Source organism: Anneissia japonica, unplaced genomic scaffold (genome assembly GCF_011630105.1).
Source record: "Anneissia japonica isolate Jap-2015-1 unplaced genomic scaffold, ASM1163010v1 scaffold315_len769609_cov171, whole genome shotgun sequence".
NCBI classification, from domain to species: domain Eukaryota; kingdom Metazoa; phylum Echinodermata; class Crinoidea; order Comatulida; family Comatulidae; genus Anneissia; species Anneissia japonica.
The window spans coordinates 192,512-203,379 of record NW_022758691.1 but is presented as its reverse complement, the minus strand read 5'-3'; the positions used below and the strand labels follow the sequence as shown (position 1 = coordinate 203,379).

The 10,868-nt window shown below is 36.8% G+C and overlaps 1 protein-coding gene across 1 annotated transcript in view; it reads left to right on the top strand.

Moving 5' to 3' along the window:
- LOC117125346 (bone morphogenetic protein 5-like) overlaps window positions 1-5,060 on the top strand; it is an 11,308-nt gene extending 6,248 nt beyond the window's left edge. Inside the window, exons 4-7 of the mRNA XM_033271824.1 lie at window positions 326-670; window positions 944-1,111; window positions 2,959-3,074; window positions 3,437-5,060. Coding sequence (XP_033127715.1) covers window positions 326-670; window positions 944-1,111; window positions 2,959-3,074; window positions 3,437-3,553 — 746 coding nt within the window. The 3' untranslated portion in view covers window positions 3,554-5,060. The remainder of the gene's footprint in view (window positions 1-325; window positions 671-943; window positions 1,112-2,958; window positions 3,075-3,436) is intronic.
- The last annotated feature ends 5,808 nt before the right edge of the window (window positions 5,061-10,868 follow it).

Genomic DNA, 10,868 nt, shown 5'->3' with positions numbered 1-10,868 from the left:
GGGCGCAATTGAAAATGATAGTGCTCAGGGGAAATTTGATTGGCTGAATCTATGGCAGCCATCTTGGATGGTACACACACACAGCTCTGCGTATTTCGAACATCGAATACATTACTGTTAGCGCTCTAGTATTCTTATTATATCTCTATGTCTTAATTAAATAAATATTTTGCAATACGACAAAACTTGCTTTCCATAAAATTGCTACGCGCTATCGCCTAACTGGGAGCCATACCCAAACGCGTTGGTGTACGATTGTAGAACACACCGTAGCGATGTTATGGAAGCTCTGCTCTTTACAATATATCTTGTCTTATCTTTTAAGAAAATGACACGAAAGATACAGACCGCAACTGGACTTCAGACTTCGACAATCCTGATCGTCCTCAAATCCAACAGAAAATTGGAAACGATACTGAGAATCTCAAGATTACGATCTATGAACTGAACGCAACCAACCACCGTCAACATAAAATACATACGGATTGGTACCACTTAGAACGCACTGGCTGGGTGACCATCAACTTAAATTTAACTGATATTGCCAAACGAATCCGTTTCCAAGTCAAGGTCGAATCGTCGGAGGACAGAATAAGTACCAACGCTATGAGGATTATCACTAACCACTGTAACGAATCTGAACTCTATCATCCGCTGTACAGGATGTTTAGTAAGCATATATTTTATATTAATGACAAACAATAAAACAATAATGTGAAGCGCTTAGAGGCCTTGTAAAGGCATGAAGCGCTATATAAGAACGACATATTATTATTATTATTATTATTATTATTATTAAAATGTGAAGCATTGCAAGAAAAAAAAAAAAAAAAAAAAAAAGAATACATCATTCTGTACCCATTATCATAAATATCTAAAATTTCTTCTCAAGGTGTGTGCAACTAACACATAAAATATCGTTTCATTATTTTTTTTTCTGAAGAAACCGACGTGATTAATACGCAACCTCGTCTTGAGATCAAGTATTTCAGAACTATCAGGCATCAATCTCGCGATCGAAATCGCATTAGACGCCAGGCATCACAATCTTGCGACAACTTCTCCCAGCCACATCCATGCTGTATGAAAACAAGCATTGTCACATTCAAAGGTTTGTTCGTTAGTCACTCAGTGGAGGCGCCAGTGGAAAGCTTGATGGTGGAGGGGTGTACAGTGCCCTATCGGAGAGAACTAGATAATACATTTGTTGAAGAGACTCTAAAATCGATTACATAAGCCTTTCAAATCCCTAAATTGTCGGAGCTTTCAGGGTCTTCGCCTTTTGGACTTTCTCCGAAGGGTTCCGGGCGTCTTCCTTATCCTACCCACGGCACTCACCACTGAGTATTTGAATGAAACATTTATTATTTTGGGCTAATTGAAGCTGTAAGTGATACGACAATATATTTTCGCCTTAAAGGTGGTGAATATGTGTCGATTTTACAATTTGACACACTCAGAAGTGTCCGCGTCCACTTAAAGTGTCCCCATAATAATTCATTTTACAATAATTAAAAAACTGTTCAGTTTACAGCACTCCTCTTTCCAAATACAGTACCGGTATATAAGAACATAGCACAATGATTGGATCATCGTAAACCATAAAGTCAGTCCCCATGAACCCCACCAGATATCTAAGCTCTAAGCAGGCTTTTGGTTCGGACCTCTCTGTCGGACTTGTTGGGTCCTCTGTCTGCATATTTCTGGAGCCACACCACTGCGAAGATCAACAAGGGTGGCGCCAGGATTTGCCCGAGAAGGGGCCGAGGTCCCCGACGGGGGGGGGGCGATTCCACGACTAGGGGTAAGATTTTCCCAACGAAAGCAATATGGGCGTGGTCGAGCTTCGAGCCCCCCCAAAATGTTAACAATTTAGGGGTTTCAAAGGCTTATTTAAACTATTTTAGAGTCTACTAATATGTAGAAAATACATATAATTTTTTTTTCTCCCCGACGAATTGTGCTTTTTCTCCCCGACCGGGGGGGGGGGGGCTGTTTCTCCCCGACCGGGGGGGGGGGGCTGTGCCCCGGCCACTTGTAATCTTGCAGAATTTTTTAAAAAGTATATCTATATTTTTAATTTAAATGGGTGACCCTTTCTAGCAAAGCTGAAACGTCCGGGCCCACTTTACCACTAATTCAAAAACGATCGATTTAAAGAAAACATAACAATTGTAACACTATGAGGCAGATAACTCGATACTCTTCCTGATAATTTAAAATGAAAGTTTGCTTTCTAAGTGTACTACCAAGGTAGCTTTGATCTTGAGGCCCCTGTCGAGGGTACTAACTACCTGTCGGAGGTTGCAGCCCCCTGTCGGTGAAGATCTGGCTCTACCACCGCAACCCATACGATCGCATACGGTAGCACTGCTCGCACCCTATTTTATACCTCCATGCTCGTACAAACAATAATCTTTATAATTATTTTGATAGCTTAGTAAGGCATACCTAAATTGTACCGTAATTTCGGCTGTCGAGATTTCGTTTTTCCCCTACGACCTTACTGAAAATTCCCCGACAGGGGGGTCCAAGTGGGGGGTCCTGAGGTCCGCCCCTGGATACGTGGTAAATTATTTGAATTGAATTATTGAGGAAGGCTTTATAGTCTGCTTGAATGTGTGTCCTAATGAATGTGTTATAACCAATCTACCCAGACATCTGCCTTCTCTGGTTATAAACAAGATACTTGTCATGCTAGAATTAACCATCCCCTTTGAAAACCAAATTTCCGCTGCACATTTTTAAGGAAGTTTAATAAATATTCACCTCTGGTTTCCGATCTTGTCCCCTCCCTTGTCATTTTGTACTATAGAGTTTTCCAAATATTTTCCTTATATCAATTGTAATGTTTTAATATGTCCATTGGAAAATAAAGTGACCTTAAATAATAGGTCTCCAGCAGAAAATTTCTGCCTAAAACTACATAATGTAGAAATATAATATTGTATTTCTCAGAACTCGGAATGGCAGATCTGATCATCGCGCCGACTTCTTTCACTGCCTCCTTCTGCACAGGCACATGTAGTCAACTTCTCGTACAATCGGAGGCTCAGGGTGGCCATAATTACCAGGTAGGCTTTAAGCATTAGGAATAATTAATTCCTGGTATTTAAATACTTTAAGAGGGTGATTTGAAGCTGTTAGTTTTGTCTCTCTTTGTTTTTTGCTAATTACTTCTACAGTACTTGTCTTCAAAGTGGCCAACAAGGTCTTAGCTAGACCTCGTTCCTTACGATTTTTGTACTGCTGACGGAATATATTTGTGCGTTTGCTTGTAAAATAAATAAATTAAAAAAATGTGTTTGTTTGAAAAAAAAAAAAAAAAAAAAAAAAAAAAAAAAAAAAAAAAAAAAACAGCAGCTCAATAGAGGGTGTAAATATATTTTTAATTATTATTTTTTTACTTTTTTTATGAATGTGTTTATGTTTTTAGGAGCAATGCTGTGGACCAGTTGAAGCGAATGACTTACCTGTGCTCCTGTCGATAAAAGGTCGAATACATTACCGTCGTCTATCAAACTTAGTAGTCACTTATTGTGGCTGTACATAGTGCTCAATCTTCGGCACCAGCGGATGTTGTACAATCTACATAGCCATATTATATAATATATAATAAAGGCATTTTGTGTGCGTTTGCATTTTCGCTTAATTTTGCAAAGCTTATTTTTGATTTGGATATCGATACTTAATATTTGCATGGCCAGTATTTTAATTTACCTTGATGCAGAAAGTGTATATTAGTATTTTGTTATCGTTTATTAATCTCTGATTTTCTCCCCACCCCATTGTCTTTATATATTTTAATGGATAGAGTGTTTAAGATGGTCGTTTTAATAGCAATATTATCTGTTTACATTCGCGTACACGGAGTGTATCATAATCGGTTATTTTAGCTAACCCGGAATCAAAACGTACATCTGTAACGGATCCTACACAGATGCAGTGTAGGCCTATGTGTACCAGTGCCATACGGTATTAAATAATCGAAAACCAATGGTTGGTCTACTATAATCCATTAATATAATACGGTAGTCAAGCCTAGGCTATATTGGTGCTCTAAGTCCGTATTTAAATCTCTCACTGTGCAGTTGCTTAGCACTTACTACTTTCCGATAGGCTTACATTTTTTAGTAAACCGAGGCTTGTAGTTGACAATTGTTTATGAATTAATGAACCTCTGCTTTTTAATTTTTCATATGAAAATTTGAGTTTCTGAAAATACGTTGATTGCCAAGGCGGATCTAGACTAAAATGAACACAGTAATGTCTTCTCATTAAGTTTCAGCAAACAAAACGTTCTTATAACGTTCGTGAAAGATATACCATTAGCATGTTCGTAGATTTAAAAGCTTGATATAACTTTTTAATATGCAAACAAAATTTGATTATTGGCCAATATTCTCCGGTTGCTTTTATTGTTATTAAAATCATACTTGGTGAAAGTTTACAAAATCTGCCCTTCATTTAGATGTTATGCAGTTGAACATGGCATCAAACCAAAACAACATGCCCAGGGACAGATTTAATGGTGGTGGGGGGGGGGAGAGCCGGCCCTCCTCCTCCCATCATTCGGAAAGTAAAAAAAAAAAAAGAAATAAAGAAAGAAAGAAAGAATATTTTTGGTCGCCCAAAACGCCTCAGAGGTACGGTAATTTTTGGGCGTCTAAATCAAAATTTTGAAAGACATGTCCCCGGACCCCCTAGGGTAGTGTTGACCCTATCAATCTTTCTTTTCTTCCCATCCCCTTTCGGACATCTCTGGATCCGCCCCTGAGTCCATTAATTCAAACGTTGCAAAAAGTGGGCAGTCATTTGTAGATATTCACTAAACAGAAATATATATTTTGAAGTATGTGTTTTAGATCTACGGTCGGCAACCATGGGTCGTGACCCAAGTTTGGGTCGTGAGTTAATTTTTTAGGGTCTTCGGATCGCATCTGAGTCTCAAACAAATTATAAAGAAAATCTTAATTGTTAAAATTAAATGATGTAAAAACTATAAGATTCCCATGAAAACATCGAAACAGAACATTTTTAAATAAAATAGTTTTATACAATTTTGGCTAATGTCTTCAATTTGTGCCGGCAATGTACTATAATCTCAGTCAGGCCGCCGTTTGTTGAATAGTGTTTGTGTTTCAAAATATTTGTTTTGGAAAGTTTTAGAAACTTCACAATGTTTGATTCACAATTTCGGCTCCTTATTTTTATACTATTGAGGGGCGTATACGCTTAAGTGCCAGTAGCTAAATTAGCCGGGGCATTATGTAATCAAAACATGACGAAGGTGCTAGCAACCAATGTCAGAATTAACACAGTCAGGTTAAAACGATGGAAAAATTATGAAAATAAAATTGAAAAGCTGCTTTAGGTAATTATTTTCTTTAATAAGTATACTTATCAAATATTATGTTGTTGTTATAAGACATTACAGTACAGTAGAACCCATTTTAAGGGGACACCTTCGGCACCCCTCAATAGGGATACTCCTATCTAGTGGAGATGTGTATAAGAGACAGATGATATAGATTAGAATCCTATATGGTACACACAAAAATAATCCCCATGGTTATGGGTAAAATTTGACATGATTGGTTGGATGTAGGCCTATACTGATGTTCACATTAACTGAGGGTTCGAGAAAAACATTCTGATTTGATGTGAAATTTTTTGACTCAAAAGGTGTAAAAATATAAATGTAAAAGATTTTTTTTTTATTTTGAGACTGCTGTAGTATTTGCGATACTGTACAATGAAAACAAATAATTAAGTGTCCTTCAGGGGTTGAATATTTATGTTCCCGTCCCATTATTAGTGGTGTCACGCCGTGTGTTAAAAGATATAAAAATTCCCTTCATTTCACGGCAAAGTGTCCCCAGAATAGAGGTTCCATTGGTTGTATTTCGTATCTTGGACGACATTTCTATAATAACTGGAGTTCTTGGGTCGTGAGAAGCTGTGGCAAAAATGTTAGGTCCTAAGGAGTAAAAGGTTGCCTACCGTAGTTTTAGATATAGCACAGCATATGATCTTTCCTGTTGAATTGACCATCTGCTCCATAATTATATGTTGAATCACACAATAGATTATGTTACTGTATTTAAGTTTGATTTGATACTATAATATCAAAAACGTTTACCTCAATAAATGCATTTTCTTGTCCTGCTCGTTAGACTATATGTATACTTTTCTTTTACGTTGAAATATGCTTTTCTGTTTGTTTATAACGGTCCACAACAGAGCATCATGATCATAAGATTCTGATTGAAACTTAACTCAGTAGACCTACTCTATTTATGACCTGTGCTCTGACAGCATAAACGCTAATCAATATAATTTAATGTTATTAATAATGATGATGATGATGATGATGATGATGATGATGATGATGATGATGATGATGACCAATGATGATGATAATGAAAATCCGATTGATAATAATGAACAATAATAATTTAAGATTTATAATATCAACGTATGGAGTTATTGGTAATAACTCCACGGCATTGATAATGATAACAATGATAACAATGATGGTAGGCCTACATTATGTTAACGATGATGAGTGTAGGCCAACTCAGACGGTAGCGATCGGATGTTGGTTCAAGTTGAAGTAGCCTATCAACTAACGATAATTACACGCCTCTTACACTTTGAAAACTGTAAAAACAAAAAGAAAATCTACAACAAGGCAACTATAGTTATGCTTAAAACAGTGCCGAGAAATGCTCGTGTCTCACAATATCTAGATGTGTATAAGAGGATGGTGGGGGAGGGGGGGGTGGGGTAATCGAGGAAGAATATTCAAACGATTTCTGATTAAAATGAAATAGGCCTATAACAACAACTTCAAGTCAAACTTTATTGGCAGGTGTGAACTCATTTTACCAGAAAATAATATTTTTATGATGATGAGGCCAAATAAAATAAATTGTTTGTTTGTCCTTCATTTTTTAAAACTGATAAATAGGGGCGGGTGGAAAAAGTTTTTTTTTATTTATTTATTTTTAAATACTCATCAGATGGAATAAAAATAACCCACAGGGAGAATGGCGATATCTTACATCAGACAACAACTTTAGACTAATTTGTAGGGCCTCCTTATCCCCGGGCCCGCGGGCCAAATCCGGCCCGCCAAAGATTTTGATCCGGCCCGCGCAACATGGTTAAAATAAATCATTATCCGGCCCATTTTTAGAAAACGTTTTTGCTGTTAATAGAAACACCACCAGGTACCCATGATACTCTAGCATTGTTTACAAGAGTGTGGCTTTTTCTGATTATAGCTCACTGTACAGTATCTAGTGGCGAATGTATTGACATGATAAGAGGGAGACTAATGAATTAAATGGGCGCTGATATCATGCGATGTCTGCCATTTGCAGCGCCAGCAGGCTCGGTAGACTAGGAAAAAAATCAAAAAAGAGGCCTAGAAATCAAGTTAGTGGGAGTGGAATGTTAGAAGCAGTCAAAATAGCCAGATATCCTAATTAATCCGTCCTGGTCACCCTAAGCCCTGTTGACATTTGTTTTTTCACCTGGTATACAAATGGCGGTCATTTTTCAAAATTTTTCTAAAATGTGCATATAATTGGAACTAAATAAAAGCTACAGATATGATGTTGGTGTCTAAAATCATAATTTCTATATAGGCAACAAACCAGACATATACAAACTACTGTCGCTCATGCCAGAATGGAACATAATTCAAAAATAGGTGTTTATTTGTTTTAAAATATCCGCAAAATATACTTAAAATGTGTATAAAATAAGAATAAGTATATAAACTCACCAAAAAGTAGTCGTGTTTGGTATCGTTAGAAAGCTCTTCCGATGCTGAATAATGTATTGCAGTTTATATATTAGAAACGGTGTAGTGTTTCATGTATTGTCCCATAAAGTCCAATTATGGCATATCATATTAAAATAAACAGGACCCATTTGCGTAACTCGTTAGCTCTCGACATTTTTTTGGGAGGGGGGGGGGGGGGGGTGGGGCGCTCCTACTACTACTACCTAAAACATTACTACCAAGCCTTAAGTGACGCATGTGCTTTCTGGGCGAAGTCCGAGTCCAAATGGGCCCTGGAGAGGGTTAGATGCTTTTACTTATAGTAACACTGATACTCAGCACTCTCCTACAACGCCACGTAACAACAACAATACGTAACATTTTCTATAATTTCCGAAAAAACCAAATAGATCAAAATCCCACAAACACAATATTTGGCAGATTTATTAGAAGGGGTTCTTTAAACTATGCGCCCGGATGCCCCACTATGGAGCTTTGACCAGTTATGTAATGCCAGTGTGCTTTCTAGGGAAACGTTTACTTCCTCCATGTCCGAATGAGTCCCTGAAAGGCGATGGGCCCCTACTTATTACTACCGAGCAATCTAATAATACAACCGCTTTTGACAAAATATTTTCTTTTATTTTTTTTTTAAATATATGAGCCCCGGACGGCTGCATAACTACCCACCTTAAAGTCCGCCTCCGACTTTAAACATGTCAGTAAATAAAGAATAAAATACATGGTTATCCATCATAGTAGGCCTATTATTAAATATTATACACAGCATGTTGAAATCGATTAAAATAATTTATGCATTAAAGGCCTACTAATAATTCAGATATTCGGATGATAAACGCCTGCAACATCATCAATTGGAGCTTAAAGGACGATCGGGTCATTTTATTCAGATTGGCCTTATCATGTTTCAGAGCAACATATTTGTTGGTATTAAAGTAACACTTTATTAAACACAATCGATGAATTTTGTTACTCAAACGTCTTTATATTGATATATTCAAGCTTATTAGATGACCTGAAGAAAAAGTGATCCAGAAGTCGTAGGCTTACTGTACAATATATTATGGCGAAAGTACATTTTTGTCCGTCTCTGAATTTTAATAGTGCTACTGTAATAGAGCCTATTATTAAATATTGGAGTGGTACCATTAGATTTATAACCAGGTAGCAAAGCAGCTTAGCTCAGTTGCCTAAATTGGTGGTAGCCTCTGTGTGTGCTAAAACGTGTGGATCTCTAGGTCTCCGATTCAAATAAAATCAAATCATTCTTTATATATTCATCACTCAAAATGGGTTGAATTTTACAAAAGTAAAGGGTTCAAGCAGAAAAATCTAAAATATCAACATTTAAACATTTTTCAACAAATAGACCCACATCACAATAACAGCAAAAGGAAACAGGTTTAAAGGACAAAAAGGCAACCAATATTAAAATTATTATTATTATTATTATTATTATTATTATTATTATTATTATTGTAATTATAATTATTGTAGTGAGATTATTATAGTTATTTTAATTACTGACTTATATATAATGTATTTCGTTGTTAAAAGCAATCTAGAATACAATGCCAAATATTAGAAAAACGAGAAAATTTAAATTCCCACAATAAAAGTGGTGACCGGATCAAAAAGGGGACCCCAATCTCAGAAAACAACAGGGCATTGTCTAATAATTAATGTCTTTTCATCCTTAACACTTATCTCTAGGGGGATTACCCACCCCGGTGTCACTTCGTGAGAAAAAATATTTTACTGATATGCATTGTGCTCATAGCATTGTTTCGGCCCGGGACCCACAACTCGTCGTTGCACCACTGGGAGGACTATGCCTATTAATGTTATAACAAATCAATCAGCCAACCAACACGTAACATGCGGTACCATTGTTCATGTATGTAGAATCATCAATAAGTAGGAAAACACAACATACTGTATTTGCCTTGGCCACCATGAAGTAAGAGTGGGGCCCCTGGCCTATCCTGGTTCATTTGGACTCAGGGGAACTAAGCATTTCCCCAGAAAAAGCACACAGGTGTACATATCTGGTCAAACCTTCATAGTAAAATGATGGGTCGTAGTTGGACTGACCCCTTCTAATAAATTAGCCAAAGAGTGTGTTTGTGGGATTTGTTCTATTTGATAATTAGATTTACAGGACAATATATGAAAAACTACACACTTTCTGATATGTATATACCGGAAAACATATAACTCATCATTGGCAGAGCTTTCAAATGATACTGAACACGACAACTTTTGGTAAGTTTGATTTTTTTACCCTTTGACCTTTTGTGTCATGTGACTTTATATATTGGTCTATATCGATGTAAATATGTATTTATGTTGTTTAGGTGTAATGACAATAAATGATCAGTGTATAAGGCCAGGGGCGGATCCAGGATTTGAAATAGGGCGATTCATTTCCCATAAACCCAAAAATGAAAGGGGGTCCGGGGTCCTCTCCCGTGAAAATTTCGATTCCTAGATGGCCCGAAATATGAGCTTTCCCGACTTCTGAGGTGTCTTTTAATGACCTTTAATTTCTTCAAAAATTCAAGGTTTTACCCCTCATAAAAAAAGGTCAGCTGATTTTATCTCATTCTTAGGCCTATACCAAAGAAAAAAAAATCAAAAATATAGTCAATATATTATTAGGCCTATATATCATACCAAGTCTCACGCATCCGGCGTGAACCTCACGTTTTTCGAACAAACCTCAAGCTCAAGCCACTCCTCTAAAATCTTACGCTTTTCCACTAATCTCAAGCTTTGTTTGATTAAACCCAAACTTTTTATCGAATAATATAAACCTTCTCAATTCTATATTTTATCAGGCCCAGATCATCGAAAATTCTATCGTTCCTGTTATAGCTACTCATTTTTAAAGTTTAATTTCAGCACTAGAGATACAGTATTCAGAGTACCCAAGAGCATCTAAGCCCAAAATTTTTCGGGGCCCTTGGACGGGCCCTCGACTAACGTCAATTGGGTTATTTCCTGTTAATTCTCAAGCCTCTAGCTATCTCCAACTTGGCATGTATTCTAT